Raw genomic sequence first — 20,633 nt, 5'->3', positions numbered from 1 at the left:
TATGGTGTGGAATATCCCTTGGGTCAGTTGGGGTCAGCTTGGTGGGGTGAGAATTAGCAGAAAAGGCCTTGACTCTATTAGCTCCAATTAGCAATAACTAATAGCACATCCCTGTGTTAGCAACACTATTTCCAGCACAAATCTCAAATGTAGCTCTGTACAAGCTACTATGAAGAAAATTAACTCTGTGCTAGCCAAAACCAGTACGCTTCCAGATTAACAGGTCACCTCTGTACTACAAGTCAGCGGCTGTGCTTTAGCATATGAAACCTGTTCCTAAATTTCTTGGCAATGCAGGCCCCTGGAGTGAGAAGACTCTTCATCTATTGCATGCCTAAAAGCTGCACCAGCGTGCATAATTTATATAAGGGTCTTACATAAACTGCAACCCTTCAGCATGTCTTGCAAAGTTGATTCACTGTTGTGTTGCACCTAGTTCTTGCTGCTTGCATTTAACTAGGACTGCTTCAAGGCCATCTGTGTTACACAGCATGGAACAAGGATGTCTACGATGATCTGGTTGGAGTTTGGATCTTAGATTTTCTGTCATCTTAGCTTTCAAAAGTTTGTCTGTCTGGAAAGCTGTTTGCACCTCCTTACAGGTCAAACTACAATTAACCCTCATTGAGGAGAGGTTCTGGCTTAGGTGAACAAGAGAGAAATTGCCAGAAGATCCAGGACAGCTGCACGAGTAGGAATGTTTTCAGCATTGTGAGTGAAGAGCTGTCACTTACCCTGTTGTGTCAGTACATCTTTTGTTAAGAGGCCAACTGCCCTCTGAGCCTTGCTGCATCCAGTTCTGGTCACCTGGTGGACCGCTACTATAGAATGGGTAAACCTGATGTCTGAATCCATGTTATTGAGTGGTTTGTGTCACTGTGGTGCAAAAACTATTCTGTGTGTCCTCTAGAGTTCTGAGGCTAATCAGAAAATAGTATCTCCACTCACCTATGTGCCTTACCTCATTAGGGGCCAGTATTGACACATACAGCGGGTTGTACTGAATATGCAATATCTGAGCTTCCTGATGTCATCTTGCCCATGGCAATAATCATAAGCATTAGCAGGATGTGCACATGCATTATCACAGTCCATATCTATCTCGTGCTGTGCTGTGTCATGTAACACTATCTGATCTACACAGTGATTTCAGTCAGATGCTGAGATTTGGCAGCCTAGAGATCTAGTGTGGCAGTATAATAGTAATTCTTTGAGCTAGCCTCATTGCTGATGCCATCAGTATCACAGTGGCCTTTCAATCTGCAAAATCTGAATATAGGCCCCAAAAATGCTTCTGTCAGCAAAGATGCAGTGGGTTATTTTTGTATGATTTTATGCAGATTTGGCTACAATGCCCAAGATGTGAGGTGGGTCTGAAGCGGTACGCACAAATGTACAATGAGAGAGCTAGCACTGCTATACACATTAAATGTTTATAAGTGTGCCAGTCTGCCAGCCACAATGCCGTTATTTTCTGGGTCCCTCAGGTTTCTTCCCTCTCTTGTGACCTAGCTTTTCCACTACTCCGCAGCCTCATGAACATCTTTCTTCTTTCCAGCACCTGAAAGATTTCTAGTTATGTTAGTCCCTGATGTCATACATGGTCTGTCACCCATCCTGTACCCAGCTGCTGTCTGCTGCTTTAGGCTCGAGTAGAAAAGAAAACAGGGAAGGATGGCAGAGGAAGCAAGTGCTTAAGTTTACCAATCCATTCTTAATGGCTGAAAAGTCGAAATGGTCTAACAAGGCAACAAAGCGCAAGGCTTAAAGAAAGTAGCTAAATAGCAGTGATGCTAATCAAAACCCAAATAAAATGATCAGTCAAGGTCTAGTGGGAGCAGAGGTCCTTAAATATTTATGCAGTATGTTCTCCCCTCCCTTCCCCAGCCTTGTACTACCTATGGCGCTGCTGTTGTAACAACATGATGGCAGGGTGCTCAGGATATCGTCATGGCTCCTGGCAACCCCCAGCAGCCGCCACATGAGCTGCAGCTAGCTGGAGCTGAACCTGGAGGTAGCATGCAAAAGGCTCAGGTGCCATTCCATTAGGATCGCCTGCTTCGGGAGGCCCTAATGCAGGTGGCTCAGCTGGTCACGATGATCATGTGTAAGCCTGGCCAGATGGCTGTGGTCAGCTCATGCCAAGGTTGGACTTGGCATTTGCCCAGAACATCCTTTATGGTAATTCTGAGGTCCTTGTGGTACCTTCCCTGGCCTGCTATTGACTTGTGTGGCAGGAGGGGTGGCAGGCAGCTCTGGCCCACCTCCAGAAGCATCAGCAGAGGCAGAGAGTGAACCTGAGCTGGGTAATGGGTCTGCTTCTCAAGGCCCATCTACTCTGGCATGTGCATCCCAAGGCCAACATTTACGATTCTCTGTATGAATACCAGTATTGTTCTGTTATCAATGCACAAGAGGGCAAAATAACAGTAACTGCAGATGACACAGTGTTTGGTAGGACAGTACGCGTGGAGCATTTATTGTTACAAAGCAATCCAAAATGCTTTGTTAGTCACAAGCCAACATATTTGATACTGTCAGTCATGAAGCATCATATCTACTAGCAAAAAAGTAGGCTACATCCTCAGGATGTGTTGTATAGAGACCTAAAAGTAGTTTGAGGTAACAGATGGCAACTCTGTTATATAAAATTATTTGTAAACGTCAGGAAAAAAATAAAAATAGAATTAATTCAGTCAGAAATTCCTGCTGGTTTGAAGAATGTGTTGAGATTATATCTGATGGCTAATGGGAATCTTTCACAGGAAAATGATGGCAGTGGACCTGGTGTTTGAAAAATTAAGCCTAAATGGTAGAAAAGGAGGGCTTTCCCTCTCTTCATCGCTTTTGGAATTCATCGTTTTGAGTGAAAAGATGCACTGATTTTACCTGTGAAGTCAACACCAGTGGGGATCACCACACTTGCAGACTTCTGGGTTCACTCGTGATGCACTGAAATGTCAAAGTGCTCAGGCTGAGCCAAGGGAGCAAGAACTGAGGTGATCTCACCGCCTTCACTCGCTCTGCTCTCGTTCCAACCGTTACCCAAAATACCGAGGCTTGGCTACTTCTGATTTCCCCTTTGTGCTTCAGTTTCTCCCTCTTTCTTTTCTACTTCTTCTGATTTTTGCATTTATGCAAATCAAGTCTTGTTTAATTAGTGAAAAGCTTGTCTTCTGCAATCTTGTGAGCAGGTAAAAAGCAGTGTCTTTGATGTGATGATAGTTGTGGCAGAGCTTGAAGTGACTGACGGACGACATCTTTTCACTAATAGTGGCTGCTATGGAAAAACCTAGTAAGACCAAATGGCATATTCTTATTTGCTTAGCATTTAGATTTTTTTCTTCTCCCTTTCTCTCTTGTTATGCTCGTAAGCTTCAGGACATGAACCTTTAGGCTATTTCAATTTGTTTTCCCATCCCTAAGGACACTGTTAATGCTATTATCAACATTTTGGTTTGTAAAGATTGTCAAAACAGGAGTGTTTTTTCTATTCTCTATTTTGTGTATCTAAAGTAATGGGAAAGGGGTACAACTGAAGATTTAGGTTATCCTTCTTACGATTTAGCTGGGTAGGATTTGCTATTGCCTCCCCCACATTCTTTATAAAGGCTTGCACGTTTCTTGTATGGATGTCTGCAATAGAATTCAGCAGGATGAGATTCCTGGGCTCATAACACTGGTATTTCATGTGGTACAAGACAGCATCACGTTAACCACTTTGTACTGATTTTGGCAGTATACATGGACCAAGGTAGTCAGCAAAGGCACTACATCTCATTAAGCAAAGATTTCAAAAGGGGATGGTATCATTGCAGTCCCCTTGAAGTGGGCTTCTGCTACAGAGCTTCGGTATGCAGAAAGCTAGCTATTAAGCTGAACAAAGTGATCTTCCCATCATATAGGACTTGATTATTGTATATTGATGGACTGGTCATCTTAATTCAGAAAGAAAATGGGACTGTTGGAGAGAATTCAAAGAATGAAGTGTTTGGGGAAAAAGTCTCAAGACACAAGCCGTGTACGTATTCAGCAGATCAAAGAGAAGGATGGAGGGTAATACAGCACTTATATATGGCAAAGTAAATTGATTGTGGGGAGCTTTTAATAATATATAGAGGCACAAAAGAGGCAGTTGTATCTTATGCCATTGATTTCCACAGTTTGAGTGCTAGGAGTGATTAAACATTCGAACAATTGACTGGGAAAAGTGGTAGAACTGAAACATGATATTGGTCTTACAACTGTCTCTTTAAACTGCACACACTGATCTGTGTTTGATGCTTGAAAACATTTTATGGCTATTTTATAGAGCAGGTGGTGAAATTGGTACTGCTAGGTCAAAACGGTACCTGGCAATGACTGTCTTCACCATCAAAATCCATGGCTACTCAGTGGCTACGTTTTTGCAGTGATTTCGATGCAGGATTCAAAGACTGGTCATCAAAACAGTCCTTTCTACTTGGTGCTGTGGGCCCTGGATCGCTCTTATTTAGGAGTCAGTAATCCTGCCATCCTTATTGTACTTAAATACCTCAGGTCCATTGAGTCCAAAAGGGGCAATAACCACGGTAATTGTCCTTCTCTTTCTGTAGTGCAAAACTCCGCAGAATGTCTATGGCTATTGAAAATTCAGTCAGCAATTTTCTTCCTCTTCTCCTCCTATGGTCAAGAAAAATAAAATCATCCACAATGCACCACTGCGGTAATGTGTGCTACTTGCCACTCTTTTCTCTATGAAATAGTTATTGTGTGCCTGTCACTAGTGTTTCCTTGGCTCCTTATCCTTCTGCCTTCCCCATTTCTAGAAATCGTGCTAAGCTTAATATTTCTGATTCTGGTTCACAAGGCACACATCTACCTCTAGCTTAGGGACATTCTTTTGGCCTTTGAAATGAGTCCCTTCTTTGGGACTGACAATCACTTTGCAATGACGGTGCGTTATCTTTAGTGTCATCATTTCTGCTGGGTGTAGCTCTTCTGATGGTCATCTAAACATATATGGCAGGTACATTGGTCACGGAATGTGCCCAGAACTGTCCAACCACCACACCTGCTCCTGGCTCTTGTCTTCCTTTCCTGCACCTAGGCAGCTGGCTGCCCTCCCACTGGCTAAAGCAGCCAGCCATAGTTTTGTCTGCGGAAGCTCGGGGTCCTTTGGTCTCTTTTTCTTCTAGATGTGGCAATGTCTGGCCATCCTAACCTGTACATAGAATCATAGAATCATAGAGTAGTTAGGGTTGGAAAGGACCTCAAGATCATCTAGTTCCAACCCCCCTGCCATGGGCAGGGACACCTCACACTAAACCATCCCACACAAGGCTTCATCCAACCTGGCCTTGAACACTGCCAGGGATGGAGCACTCACAACCTCCCTGGGCAACCCATTCCAGTGCCTCACCACCCTAACAGGAAAGAATTTCCTCCTTAGATCCAATCTAAACTTCCCCTGTTTCAGTTTTAACCCATTACCCCTTGTCCTGTCACTACAGTCCCTGACGAAGAGTCCCTCCCCAGCATCCCTATAGGCCCCCTTCAGGTACTGGAAGGCTGCTATGAGGTCTCCACGCAGCCTTCCCTTCTTCAGGCTGAACAGCCCCAACTTCCTCAGCCTGTCTTCATACGGGAGGTGCTCCAGTCCCCTGATCATCCTCGTGGCCTCCTCTGGACTTGTTCCAGCAGTTCCGTGTCCTTTTTATGTTGAGGACACCAGAACTTCAGAGACAAGTATTTTCTTCCTCCCTTTAGCAGCTACTAAACTCATTTTCCTTTGTCACCAAAAGGCAGGCTTCGTCGGTACTAATAGGGTGGTAGTAACTGAAACTTGCTACCCCCCATGCTTGTCCAGCTGCTGCAAACTTACCCAAAAGGTTAGGCAGCTACTGCTGCGGTGGCTTGGGAAGGGTAAGGAGCAGCAGCTGATGCTGAAAGGCACCCCACACCACACACCCCCCCCCCCATCCTGTGCATTTTTACACAGCTCTGCAGCTCTTTTTGCCTGGTTTTATATGTTGGAGTGTGAACAGACTCAGGAGATGCTGTACTAGCACCTTAAAGGAAAAGGGCTACTCGAAGAGCTCTGCAAGTCACAGCCTTCACAGCACTCATTGGACTGTAGGTGGAGTGGGGGGTTTGGTGGTTTTTTTGGTGGTAGTGTTGGTGGTGGTGTCGTTTGGGGGGTTTTGTTGTTTTAAGCAGTCAGTGGGAAATACCTAGTGTAAATACTTGCTGGTGTTATAATTTAAAACCACTTATAAATGGAGTGTTGCTGTGTCTGTGCTATACGAAAAACTTGCCTGATAATGGGACTGCGATGGCAAGTGGGTTACAATAATTTTAGTGTTATGGCATGGCTGCAACAGAAGGCATCCTTTGCTTTTACTGAAGCTGAGCTTCATTTGCTATCATCATTGGCTTTGGTTGTGATAGCACATTGCTTCTCTCTGGATGTGCATTCAAGTACTGCTAGTGCAAAGGTGTTTACATTTTAAACTTTGATTTTAAAACACCCACCACCACCAAACCCCCCAAAACAAAGTCTCTGCCCCAGGAGAGTTATCCTTCTCCAACAATTTCTTTCTGTTGTTCTCATCTTAATTCCAGCAGGTTTTGTTTTCCAAATTACTGACAGCATTAGAAACAGTCTTCATTCAACAGTGTATATTCATAGAATCATAGAATCATAGAATAGTTAGGGTTGGAAAGGACCTCAAGATCATCCAGTTCCAACCCCCCTGCCATGGACAGGGACACCTCATACTAAACCATCCCACACAAGGCTTCATCCAACCTGGCCTTGAACACCGCCAGGGATGGAGCACTCACAACCTCCCTGGGCAGCCCATTCCAGTGCCTCACCACCCTAACAGGAAAGAATTTCCTCCTTAGATCCAATCTAAACTTCCCCTGTTTAAGTTTGAACCCGCTACCCCTTGTCCTGTCACTACAGTCCCTGGTGTAGTCCATGCAAGTCGTCTTTGGCTATAGAAGGCACTGGGGAATTGCTAAATCCAGTGCTGGTATGGTCAGTATTCCTTCAGAGTAATGCAGATCCTATGCTCCATTTACAGAAGCGTCTGAGCTGCTGCTGCAGGAAGAAGCTATCACTTAACATGGGCCATCAGATCAGTCTCCGTGATGGTCTGCTTCTCACACCAGAAAAAGTATCAATCAGAAAGACTGTGACAAAGGCTAATTTTCTTAGATTCCTTGTTCTCTTTTACATGGATGATGTATTTATTTTTAAGCATCTGTGTTTGTGCCAACAGATTTTTTTCTCTTAAGCTAGTGCTGAGAAATTGCCCTTTCTCTCCAAGGATTCTCCTCTGCGGTCTGCTGCAGCAGAACCAGCTAAACGTAATCTCTGCCTTGTTCAACACTTGTAAGGAGCCATTTACAGAATTTTGTCAGGAAAAACAGACTGAGGGTTTTCAGCTGCTCCGAGTGAACTTGGGGAATCAGTAAGAGAAGTAGGACTTAAATGCAGTGCTACACAGATGAGTCTGGTGGTTTGGAAGAACTAGTCTGAAGCTATACCAAGAATTACTAACCTTTTCCATTGAACCTCATTTGAGCTGTCTGCACCCACGTCCCATGGTACTGTCACCTAAATCACAGACTGGTGCTGTTGGATGGGGTACTCTGAAACAATCCTTATATTGAACCTGACCTAGAACATGGTTTCGGGTTTGTAGTTCAGGGGCATTGCCGTGTAACACAAGTTGTTTAGCTGCCTTTGTATTTCTAGTAGGCGCCTGAAAAGCTCTACTTGTCTTAAAACCTACAGGAAAAAGATAAAAGGAGCAAGCAAACTCTCCATCTCACTGCCGTGCCTGAGGTTATCAGAAATGCCTGTGCTTGGTAACTACAAAACCAAAAGAATGAACTGCTTGAAAAGCAACACGTGTGGTTATATTTTCTCCCCCCTTCACCTCCCTTTTTTTTCATCCAATAAAACCTGAGTTTGGGAGTCTGCAGGAAAGGTTGTAAATGATTGCGTTTATGTTGATATTTGCAATCAATGGAAAGAAATTGGAGTTCTTAAACTGCTTGACTTGATAGCAAATGAATACTGCTCCATGTAGGAACATGCCATTTCATATCAAAAAATAAGCAAGGCTTTAGCAGTTGCACCAACGATAGATGGAAATGTGATAATCCGGCAATAATTTCACTTCTTTATTGAATTTCCATTTTGGCTGGTTTTTTTCTTCTTGTAGTTACAAAGTAACTTCCATTCTCCTTCAAGTGATTTTGCAGTTTGAAAAGAAGGACAGATCTTTACATACACGTAGAGAATAATTTTCTTAAAATGAATGCATCTATTCAGGCACTTTTTCACACCTTTGCCTGACGGATCTTATTTTCCTTTTTTTTTTTTATTATTATTATTTTGACCATTCCCATGTGGCTGTTTTCATTAGCTTTTTCCAAAAATGCACGGTACTAGAGAGAATCCGAGGTCTGTGACAGAAATCAGACCAGTTTCAAACATAAACTAATGACCTCATTTGTCTTGCATAAAATACATGGGTTTTATTTTTGTTGGAACAGTATTACCTTACTATGTAATGAACATAAAATATATCTCCTGATTCAATGTTCCTATAACTTAACCCCTTCCTCCTCTTCTGAATTTGGTTACCTCTTCCTATCTTCCTATCAGGACTACTTCACATCTCTCATGATACTTTTGTTGCTGGTCGATGAGAAAATGAACATGAGCCGGCTGCAGTGTGCGCTCGCAGCCCAGAAAGCCAACCGTATCCTGGGCTGCATCAAAGGAGCGTGACCAGCAGGTCGAAGGAGGTGATCCTGCCCCTCTACTCTGCTCTCGTGAGACCTCACCTGGAGCATTGTGTGCAGTTCTGGTGTCCTCAACATGAAAAGGACATGGAACTGCTGGAACAAGTCCAGAGGAGGCCACGAGGATGATCAGGGGACTGGAGCACCTCCCGTATGAAGACAGGCTGAGGAAGTTGGGGCTGTTCAGCCTGGAGAAGAGAAGGCTGCATGGAGACCTCATAGCAGCCTTCCAGTACCTGAAGGGGGCCTATAGGGATGCTGGGGAGGGACTCTTCATCAGGAACTGTAGTGACAGGACAAGGGGTAACGGGTTAAAACTGAAACAGGGGAAGTTTAGATTGGATATAAGGAGGAAATTCTTTCCTGTTAGGGTGGTGAGGCACTGGAATGGGTTGCCCAGGGAGGTTGTGAGTGCTCCATCCCTGGCAGTGTTCAAGGCCAGGTTGGATGAAGCCTTGTGTGGGATGGTTTAGTGTGAGGTGTCCCTGCCCATGGCAGGGGGGTTGGAACTGGATGATCTTGAGGTCCTTTCCAACCCTAACGATTCTATGATTCTATGATATTGAATTTATAGTGACTAGACTTTTGCTCTTTTCCAATTCTAATAATGCTGGTAAGAACCTTATCTTCCCTGAACCAGCCCACAACTGTTAATGAATCCACAGAGAATATGCTGCAGGAATGGATTCTAGTAGGATACATTTCTTAATCTTCTTCCAGTTAATACTAACAAATATAATGGTGGATAATTCCAGTCAAATATTGCTCTTTCCTTCTTTATAACACAGATCTATTGTAAGACAAATTCTAGCTACAGCTTGGAGGGAGGAAGGAAGGAAAGAGGAAGAGTAGCAGATGAGTAGAGGAGAGAAGGCAGGATCAGCAGAAAAGAGGAAAAAAATGTGATGATAGCATCTGGTGCCCAAGAAACGGGGAACATGATGCATGGACTGTGAGAGAGAATAGATGACACAGTGGTCTGCAGGCGTTAAAAAGGAAAAGATGGGGAATCTAAGGAAGATTCAGTTAGCATCAGTACGTAACCGGTACTCCCTTGTGAATAAAAGTGGGTAGCCTGTCTTGAGAATGGATCCAGAAATATGTTTCTAAGATAAAAGTTATGGATTTGGATCTGAAAAGTATAATGATCCAATGAACAGTAATGTACAAATTTCTTGGAAACTTCAGTGGAATTTTCCCATTTCCTGAAGAAGGAAGGGCAAAGGTGTAATGATCAACAGATGACTCAAAAGTTGGTGCTAACATTGATGAATTACTGAGAACAGTACAGAGTATTTCTTAATGGATATGCTAGTAGTATGGATACTTTCTGAGATTCAATTTAGACCCATGCAGGGGCAAGTAAGTGGAAATAGAGCGTTATTTACATGCAATCTATGCCTACATGAACAGAAAGAGGGAGGAATATGCAGGCTCATCACAGACCATGGCATGGCGGAAGACAGACGAAGTGCTGTTAGAACAATACTCATCCTAAACAGACTTTTGGGAAGGGGGGGGATAGAAAGGCAGAGAAAAAAAGACTGGTTTTAAGAAAGCATTTTGTAAACTCATGAGAAGGCCTCTGTGAGTCAGTTGTAAAACCAGCCAGGAATAAGACTGGGCTTCCAAGAGCCCCTTCCTATGGAATGCTCTTCGGTGTTTATCTAGATGGTCTCTCCGTGTCTCTTGATCCTCTCTTACGATAACTGCCTTTTGTTGACCATCGTTTTGTGGTGTCATGCAACTGTTTTACACACTTAACATTGCAGCCAAGTAGTTTTTAAGCCTTTCAGCCTTCCCCATGTCTCTTAAACAGGAAGATAAAGCAAATCATAGTCACATGCTCTTTTGTTCTTTCTTTCTCAAAAGCTTGTTCTGCTTTACGAGGTAATTTCACTTGCTTTTTTTACCAGTTCGCTATGGCTGAACACTTGTAACCTGGCTTTCTAAGAAAACAGAGTTTATCTGATTGTGCATCTGCTTATCTCTCCTTTCGGACCTTCGATCCACAGCCCTATTTCATCCAGATCTGACCAACAGAAAGAAAAGTCAGTCAGTTTTCTGAGAAAAATTTGCCTTTATCTGGGCAGCTGAAGAACGCCTGCTAGTGGAAAGGCTGCAAGAGCTCACTCTTACCACTTACCTTAAAATCTGCATGAGAACTCATCCTCTGGGCACAAATCCAGAGGAAACCTGGATTTGACTGGCTCAGCTCCTCAGATCCCTAAAACGCCCCAACACCTGCTGTGCAGTGGCTCTGGGTGGTGATATCCATAGGACTTTGGCCTAGGAGAACCAGTGTCCTCAAGACATGCTTGAGAAACCCCAGCTGACAGCCAGATGCCTGATTTAGTTCTTACTGTAATGCTAGTGTAGATAGGGTGCAGTGTCGGGATATTTAATGATAGTGACTAGCATAAATGAAGTCTTTGTGACTGTGCTTTTGGGTGTCTGTTACCTTCATCGTCTGTTCTACAGTTTCTGTCCCTGTTGTCCCCCAGATTCGGGTGGTTTTCATCTCCTGCTTTCAGAAACGTTGCCTCTATAAGAATACTCCTTTCTTTCAATGTTCTTTCCTGGAAAATCCTGGTTTCACTGGTCTGTAGTTTCCAGATTTAATTAGTCTGATGGGGGAGAAAACACGATGAAGACAGAAGCGCAATGTAAGAAAAACATGAAACTCAAGAGTTTCGCTAAACTAACGGGGTACATGCATGAATAATTCTTGCGCCCAGTTTTAAAGGACTACTGCTCACTCGCCCTCACCTAAGAAAGTATCTACAGAAAGCATGCTAAAAACTAGCATGGGGTTTGTTACTCGGCCGTAGCGAATGATCAACATCCAAACAGTCTGTTCAGAAGTCCAGATTCTGCTGTTAGTAGAAAAGAGGACATGGTGAGAACAAGAATATTTCAGGGTGGCTCTTTCATGAAGCGCACTGTTTAAGAACATAGGGTTCTTAAAAACCCCGTGTCTTTGGGAACTGTGTTCTTCTGAGTGGTTCCTTGAAAACCTCTGTGTCTACCTTTGCTGTCAGTGCTGATGGTAGAAGGTGGCCGAATGCCAGCCACAAGAAATGACTGTGAATGCAGTGATGATAGGAATAATGACATTACAGATGAAGCATGTTTCCATTAAAGACTGAAATTTAAGTTATATAGCTCTGACTATGTTTACCACTGATGATAATGAGAAATTAGTTTGTTTCCATGGGAAGGAGGCTGAAAGCAGGAATACAATATTCAGCATTTTCTATTACACAAATGCAATCCATGTAAACTCTCTGCATCTTCCCATCTTAAAGTGTTCTTAAGCGTAACACACACACATATTCTGCAACCCCTTTATACCTGCAGGTAATAGCTATAATCCAGTGGATAGTTCTTTGCATATGAGGCGGAGTCAGTGCCTTCATCCTGAAGGTTGATCATACGTCTTTGATCTCACAAACCGTCACTTGGTTTGCTCATCCCCAGCCAATTGGGTACTGCTTTCCATCTGTTGCAACATCATAGAATCATAGAATCATAGAATAGTTAGGGTTGGAAAGGACCTCAAGATCATCCAGTTCCAGCCCCCCTGCCATGGGCAGGGACAACTCACACTAAACCATCCCACCCAAGGCTCTATCCAGCCTGGCCTTGAACACCGCCAGGGATGGAGCACTCACAACCTCCCTGGGCAACCCATTCCAGTGCCTCACCACCCTAACAGGAAAGAATTTCCTCCTTAGATCCAATCTAAACTTCCCCTGTTTAAGCTTTAACCCGTTACCCCTTGTCCTGTCACTACAGTCCCTGACGAAGAGTCCCTCCCCAGCATCCCTATAGGCCCCCTTTAGGTACTGGAAGGCTGCTATGAGGTCTCCACGCAGCCTTCTCTTCTCCAGGCTGAACAGCCCCAGTTTCCTCAGCCTGTCTTCATACAGGAGGTGCTCTAGGTGTTTGCACACTAGCAACTGATGACTTACAAACACTTTTTCCAGCAAAGCTCCCAGTGACCCCTCTTCTCACAGATCTGTCGACGGCATCACTCAACGTTCAACAAAATTACCAGTGACTTTCGGATGCATCCCATGGAAGCAAAACTGAGGTTTGCAAATGACTTCCCTTACTGTGGTCCTGCAGCTTCAAGACTTCACTTTATCTCTTACCTCTGCATTTGTGAGTAATATGCTGTACACCTGACAAATAATTAACAGCCTCTCTATGAAGACCAAATCAGGCTGGGTGGGTTACTGGAACTGATCCTTTCTCCAGGAGATCTCGAGTAATGTTAAATCTTCTACAAAGGTAAAACAAGCAAACAGAACATCCCTTAATTCACTTTCATAATCTTCATTCTAGCAGTTTTCCCTAGCATTGAAGCACGTATGAGCACAACCACAGCATTCATTTCAGCTGCCAGGGTGAGCTCTAGAGCTTTGTATGCAGGGCAGTGCATCTCCAGCCTGCTGTAGGGGCAGATCTGTCTGGAACTTGTGGGGTTCCTCTCCTGCCAGTGCTCTGTTCCCCATGGTGGTGGTTGGTCTCCTGGACTTTGCTGTAAGATGTGTAGCATTTTGACTACAGGATGGTGGAGAAGCGATCACAAAGCCAGTTCTATTCATGCTGTTCACTCCTCCGGCAGAACTGGGCTTTTCCTGGTCACACCACATAGTTTGAGTCCAGCAAACTCCCAGGCAGTGTCTTTTCTTAAGCTATGGGTATACTTGAGAGACTTGCAACACTACTTTTTATTGTGCTTTGTATACAGCTATATGTGTCTTTAATTGCAGCCTTGGGCAGTTGATGGTTTCCTTCAAAGTCTGCTTCTGGTCTTTGTTGTTGGGAGCAGGCACACCATAAGCAGGAGTGGGAGGGTTGTGGATCGATCCAGAGCTAGCAGGGTCAAGCAGCATCAGAGGAAGGGGCTGTCTATTTTCCTGTTTGAATGGTAAACACATTGTCACTTTTCACAGGGTATTTTGTAGCATATTCCATAGAATCACTGAATCGTTTGGGTTGGAAGGCACATTAAAGATCATCCAACCCCTGCCATGGGCAGGGACACCTTCCACTAGACCAGGTTGCTCCAAGCCCCATCTAACCTGGCTTTGAACACCGCCAGGTTGGAAGCTGCCATCCACAGCTTCTCTGGGCAACCTGTTCCAGTGTCTTACCTCCCTCATAGTAAAGAATTTCTTCCTTATATCTAATCTAAACCTCTCCTCTGTCAGTTTAAAGCCATTCTCCCTTGTTCTGTCACTACATGTCCTTGTAAAAAGTTCCTCTCCGGATTTCTTGTGGGCTCCCTTTAGGCACTGGAGCTGCTCTAAGGTCTCCATGGAGCCTTCTCTTCCCCAGGCTGAACAAGCCCAGCTCTCTCAGCCTGTCTTCATTGTCTGCAGACTGTTCTTGCAGTAATTAAAGCAAATAGTTCTGGAAGTTCAAAGAAGGGAAGGAGGATGATGTGTCAAAGATCATCTCATCGGCCTCATCAGTTCCTGGAATTCTTTTCTTTCCAATGTTTGGGTCATCTCAGTCTCTCTGGCACTTGCTGAAGCAGGAATGTTTTCGTGAACATGGTAACTGAGGATGCTATTTATTTAAATAGAAGCCAAAAGTCATTCTGTATATTCTAGTACCGAACGGCTGGTGCTTCAGCAGTAAACAAGTCACATCATGGCTTAGACCCTGAGATGCCCATTAAACCATCCTTAGGAATATTACACAGGAGAACTCTGAGATGAACAGTACTCTAGGATGGCATGGAACACAATCCCTAAAAGAGAATGTCTTTTAGGTTGATGTTTCTGTGATGATAAATGAAACCCAGTTGTGCTTTTAGACTAACCTGTAAGCCTCATGTACATCTACGTGTGCCACAGCATCAAGTGCTAGAATGAAGTCAGTGGTAAATTAAGGGATAAAAAACCCCAGGTGATCCCTATGCTAAAAAGCAGTCATTCCTCTCAGAGTGTTTGTGACGCCTGTGCTGCTGAGGATGCTAATTCGTAACATTCCAGAATTAGATCTGAACCAATCCGGGATGGGCTTTAAGTGGGAAGAAATATCCAGCGTTATTTTGGGTGGAACAAAGAGTCGTTGGCATACAGGTCAGTCCTCTGAAGAAGGTTTATACTATTTATTTAGGAGGCTCTTGTCTCGGGTAAGAAGTGTGTGGAAACATCGTAATGTGCTACTCACCTTATTAACCTTTTTTCCCCATAGATTTGAACTTCAGCAAAGTAATACTGCACATATAATTTATTGTATTCTCCTAATGTCTCTACATTATGCTATAGGGAACAACACAGGATAGATGGCAACACAAGATGATGGCAAGTAGATGCGCAGGCTGACATACATACAGCTTTCTGTATTCTTCAGGCCCATAACGTAGGCTTCACCTTTGTTTTATTTGTACGGGGTTTTGAGGTTGCTTTATAGTTACCACTGGTCCCCCAAACCTGTTAGTGAGATAGATAGCTGTTTATGAATCCCTTGGGTGGGATGGTTTAGTGGGAGGTGTCCCTGCCCATGGCAGGGGGGTTAGAACTGGATGATCTTGAGGTCCTTTCCAACCCTAACTATTCTATGATTCTATGATTCTATGATTCTTCAGTCTCTTGAGAAAGTGTATGAGGCTTTTAGGGGGCCTTTTATATGTATTTCATAACTTACATTATTTGTTACCTTAGTCTTTTCACTTCTGAAAATAACTGCTATTATTTCGTAGTTTGGAGGGCTGAGATATTGTTGTCTGCTTTTTTACCCTGTTGCAGGGAGATTAAGTGTACTACCTTAATTTCAGGTCAGCTAGCATTTCATCAGGATAGCGAAATGGCTGCAAGCATTCATCCCCGTGGATGAAATCCTAGCCTGCAGCATGTCTGTCTCCCCCCTTGGAAAGTGGCAAGATAATCACTGCGATCCTTGGTGACGGGCTTTAAAGCTGGGCATAATCCAGCAGTGAATGAAATGCAGAGCCATCCAAATCAGTGACATTCAACCCAACTACACGGCAGTCCAGGTGGCAGCATCAAGTGGTACTCGAGTGTTTCCAGCCCAATTTTCTGGTTAGCGCTCCCAATGCAAGAAGCAGTTTTGGCACCTCCTCTGTGGTGTCTGTACAAGGGCACACACTTGTGCAAACACACCCGATTCTGTACTCAGAATTTCTGGTGCAGGTAAACTGTTATAGCATCTGGATTTCTTTTCATGCTCTTGAACGCGGTTGTTCTTGCTGGAGAGAGAGCGCTCACCTTTCCCTTTGCCTTTCATCCTTTCCCCTCTTATCTGTGCGACGAAATTGCATCACTCAGTTGTGACATTTCAGTAGTGGATGCGGCAGTCATTTTAACAGGAGCATATTCGTCTGAAATAAAGCCTTGGTATATTTACTTGACACCAGATACACTCTATAACTTCCGTAAAGAGGACTGAATGATAAAACCAGTAAAATATGCGAAGTGTTTACGTGTTTCTGAAACCTACCCTTAAAAAGAGCAAGAGGCAGCAATCCCCTGTGCCAACCTCTTTTATCTCTCCCAAAGCTATTTCTCATTTACTGTAATGCCGAACAATTCCATTTCACAGGGCGCTTGAGGTTCCCAACAACAGGAAAAATACCACTTAAGGAAAAAAACCAACTGGCAAACCCAAGACCAGCCGTCGGGTTGTGCAGCTCTAAAGGAAGCCTCACCGTTCCGTAGCTAATGAGGATCCTTTCCATGTGGAATAAATTCTTAGCACTTAGCAGCATTAGTAATGCTTCAAAAATAAAAAGAAGAGTATTTAAAATGGTTCAGTTGCCAACTGCCTTCGACTGCCTCAGTAAGACACTGAAACAGACCTTCTGCTCTAAATTAATAAGGCCAATCACAGCCGCACAAAGCCCAGAATGACCGATCATTCTTCTGGTGTCCTCGCTATCTTGGCTGAGGTCAGATAAATCACTTTCAAGCTGTTAAATCAATGATCGTAAATTAGGGCTCTGTTTTTACAGCGCCTTGTGGGAAATCCTCATGGTTAAATTAATCTAACAGCTGCAGCGAGGAGCACCTCCCACAAGATCATGTCAAAAGTTCTCTCCCCCCCCCCCTTCTTTTTCTGTAAAGGGGGAAAAAAAGGAGTGAATTATTTGTTTTTACCTCGTGCACAAAATGGGATCCCTCCTATCCCTGCTAATTCGTGTTTCAATTGTACCCAGCTGTTTAAATTGCACTGTGCAGAGATTGCCTTGATCCCCAGGTGCTGGTACTCCATCTGTGCCGCTCTGAGAGACTATTTACAGCAGAGGTTAGGCCAGCGATTGCTGGGATGGAAAACTCATTTCTCAGCCTGGCTTTTATTTACACTCTTATTAAAGATCCTTTCACTCATGTTGGAATGGCAGCTAGTGGCTGCAGTGAGCGCTTGGCATGGAGCCAAGCAGCAAAATTACCATGTCGATGAAAGATAGCCTGCTTCCATTTTAACCTTTCACTGTTCCCCCCTTTCCGTCTATATTTGCATGAAGAAGGATGATTATTGAAAGACACAGGGGGACAAAGGGATGAGAGAATCCTCATCAGCTGAGCTTTTCCAAGAGATAAACCAATGGTTTGTGACCAATTTGGAAAAATCTTTACTGCCTTATTAATTCCCTACTCCCTTCCCTTAATTGCTATTAGAGTTTATTTTCACATGAAGCAACAGAGCTGCTCATGCTCTGCTCGCGTCCTTCCCCCACTGCTTCCCCGGCGCCTTGCGAAAGCAACCCTGGGATATGTCTGCACTGTTGAGGTTTCTGCTTCATCCCCGATGCAGGTCACACAGAGGCACAGCAACACCCTCAGAGCACTTTTTCCCCCCCTACAAATATGCCTCAGAAATGAATCACCTTCCTGCGAGCAAGGGGCTCATTGCACGTAGCGTGTTCTGGTACAAGGGAGGCCCTGGGGAGTCGCTGGGGGAGGCTGTGACGCAGTCGTCGCCCTGTGGCCCTGGATGCATTTGAAAAATGAAAGCCCTAAGAGGCACCTCAGAGCATCTGTTTTCAGGAGCAGCACGGATCTGGTGAAAAGCAACACAACCCAGGTGTGCTGAGACAACCGCCACCATTGCGGAGAGCCTGCTATAGCCCAGCACGACCAGGAGACCCCGAAAGCACAAGCCTTACTGTCAAGCTCCATTTCTGAAGCAGACTATAACCTTAAGCGGGTTCTTGACCACACTTTCCTTTCTCTCTGCCTGCTCCCAGGGCAGAAGGAAAGAAGATCTCTTAATTTTGCATTTTCCTTAGTGGAAGAGCAGTGACTCTACTGAGGGGCTTACAAGAGTTGGTGTTCTTGCTCCTCTTGTTCTTGTTTTGGGCAGTGTGCAAATACCAGCTTTCATCCAAATAAAACCAACTATATCCTGAAGGACTTCATCCTCTACTCAGCCATTTGAGCCCCACCATTTTTAGCCACTGCTTAGCCTTGCAGATCCCCAAGAACTGACCCCTCCAGTCATCACCAGGAGGCTCAGGAGTCATCACCTGCTGGCCAAAAGCAGGCGGCTTCACTGGTCCAAGTCATCCAATGGCCACAGACTGGCGCATTCCCAGGACTTGTGGATAGGGGAAGCTTTTCAGTCCAGGGGTAGCTGTTGATCCCTCCAAAGAATGAACAAAACGGAGCTATTCCCAGCTCAGGTTTTAAAACTCAGTTTAGTTTCCACTGAGGATGAAGCACTGGAGAAAAGCGGTGTCGTGCTGTTTCTTCCCCACTAATCCCCCTTAAAGGTGGAGGGTTTGTTAACAAAAGCACAAATAACTGCTTAGCTGTACTCTGGGTAACTGGCAGCTGAAATAGGTGTATTTAGAGACGGGTGCTTGCTGTCAGCTCCTGGAACAGGCACAGACAGGTCACATCTTCCAAGCATTCAGCTGCTGCTCGAAGTTTCTTGCCATTTTTTCCTACATGCATACATAGCTATAAAGTCAATGTTAATATTCTGCACTAGCTTACTTACTCGAAATGAGCCTGAGCCACACGGCTAACTTCCGGACTCCAAGTTAGTTGGGCGTTCATGTTCGCTATGTCCCATTGACCAAGTACCTGCCAAGCTGTGTGGTCCGGTTGATACGCTGGAGGGAAGGGATGCCATCCAGAGGGACCTTGACACGCTTGTGAGGTGGGCTGATGCCAACCTTAGGAAGTTCAACCATGACAAGTGCAAGGTCCTACACCTGGGTCGGAGCAATCCCAGGCACAGCTACAGGTTGGGCAAAGAAGAGATTCAGAGCAGTCCTGCAGAGAAGGACTTGGGGGTGCTGGTCGATGAGAAAATGAACATGAGCCAGCTGCAGTGTGCACTCGCAGCCCAGAAAGCCAACCGTATCCTGGGCTGCATCAAAAGGAGCGTGACCAGCAGGTCGAAGGAGGTGATCCTGCCCCTCTACTCTGCTCTCATGAGGCCTCACCTGGAGCATTGTGTGCAGTTCTGGTGTCCTCAACATAAAAAGGACATGGAACTGCTGGAACAAGTCCAGAGGAGGCCACAAGGATGATCAGGGGACTGGAGCACCTCCTGTATGAAGACAGGCTGAGAAAGTTGGGTCTGTTCAGCCTGGAGAAGAGAAGGCTGCGTGGGGACCTCAGAGCAGCCTTCCAGTACCTGAAGGGGGCCTATAGGGATGCTGGGGAGGGACTCTTCGTCAGGGACTGTCGTGACAGAAAAAAGGGTAATGGGTTAAAACCTAAACAGGGGAAATTCAGGTTAGATATAAGGAGGAAATTCTTTCCTGTTAGGGTGGTGAGACACTGAAATGGGTTGCCCAGGGAGGTTGTGAGTGCTCCGTCCCTGTCAGTGTTCAAGGCCAGGTTGGATGAAGCCTTGTGTGGGATGGTTTAGTGTGAGGTGTCCCTGCCCATGGCAGGGGGGTTGGAACTGGATGATCTTAAGGTCCTTTCCAACCCTAACGATTCTATGATTCTATGATTCCTAGTGAAGCCAGCACCAGGGAAATCTTGCAGGAGCGGTAGCAGAGAAGCACAACTGGGAAACTTTATGTAACTGTAAATCTTTATTTCGTTCTTTTCCTCTCCTTCCTCTTTCTGGCGCTAAACAGGCCTTCCCGAAAACACCATTCCTGGAAGAATGTAACCACAGCAAGATTTAGTGCCTGAGCATTGTGTTGAATATTTTTGCCATTCATAAAATGCTTGTATGTCTGGACATGTGACTCAGTTTGGAGGGTGTGTTTTGATTCTTGTCTGGCTCATTCAAACTGCTCCTATTCTGGTGCTTAGGCAGAGGACGGGTAAGAAAGAACGATGTTGCAGCTCTTCTAACAAATCCTACACTCCCAGATGTAAAAATCAATCACGAGAGTTCTGGTGACAAACAAGCATTAAGAAGGGGTGCAAAGATCAGCAAAGTAAATTTGTTTTTTTCATTGGGAGCAAAATGAACGCCATCCTCAGGAAATGCAGCATAAGAACCTCACCTGGAGTATTGTGTGCAGTTCTGGTATCCTCAGCATAAAAAGGACATGGAACTGTTGGAACAAGTCCAGAGGAGGCCACGAGGTTGTGAGTGCTCCATCCCTGGCGGTGTTCAAGGCCAGGTCGGATGAAGCCTTGGGTGGGATGGTTCAGTGTGAGGTGTCCCTGCCCATGGCAGGGGGGTTGGAACTGGATGATCTTGAGGTCCTTTCCAGCCCTAACTACTCTATGATTCTATGATTCTATAAGAAGTTTGAATGAGGTGCCTGTTCATGGAGTACCTTGATCTCAGGTAGATGAGATGCAGTTGACGCTTGGCACTGACAAAGCTCTGGGGAAAGCTGGAGGATGGTAAGAAACAAGACATTT

General features: G+C 44.7%; 1 protein-coding gene across 4 annotated transcripts in view; it reads right to left on the bottom strand.

Annotated features, from left to right (window-relative positions):
- Positions 1–2,450: 2,450 nt before the first annotated feature.
- Positions 2,451–20,633, bottom strand: part of PPM1H (protein phosphatase, Mg2+/Mn2+ dependent 1H) — a 166,726-nt gene continuing 148,543 nt past the window's right edge. Inside the window, exons 10-11 of one of the 4 annotated variants that reach the window (XR_010613675.1) lie at positions 4,353–4,662; positions 2,451–3,280 (exon numbers count right to left, since the gene is read on the bottom strand). Coding sequence is in view for 3 of the 4 variants with exons in the window: in XM_065684378.1 (XP_065540450.1) it covers positions 4,536–4,662 (127 nt within the window). In the remaining variant the exon portion in view is untranslated. Of the gene's footprint in view, positions 3,281–4,352; positions 4,663–18,393; positions 18,431–20,633 lie in introns of those variants that run through there. The other 3 variants (XM_065684378.1, XM_065684449.1, XM_065684523.1) reach the window with 3 other exon arrangements.

Source organism: Lathamus discolor, chromosome 1 (assembly GCF_037157495.1).
Source record: "Lathamus discolor isolate bLatDis1 chromosome 1, bLatDis1.hap1, whole genome shotgun sequence".
Taxonomy (NCBI): domain Eukaryota; kingdom Metazoa; phylum Chordata; class Aves; order Psittaciformes; family Psittacidae; genus Lathamus; species Lathamus discolor.
The sequence above is the reverse complement of the archived record's forward strand: the minus strand, read 5'-3'. Positions and strand labels throughout refer to the sequence as shown.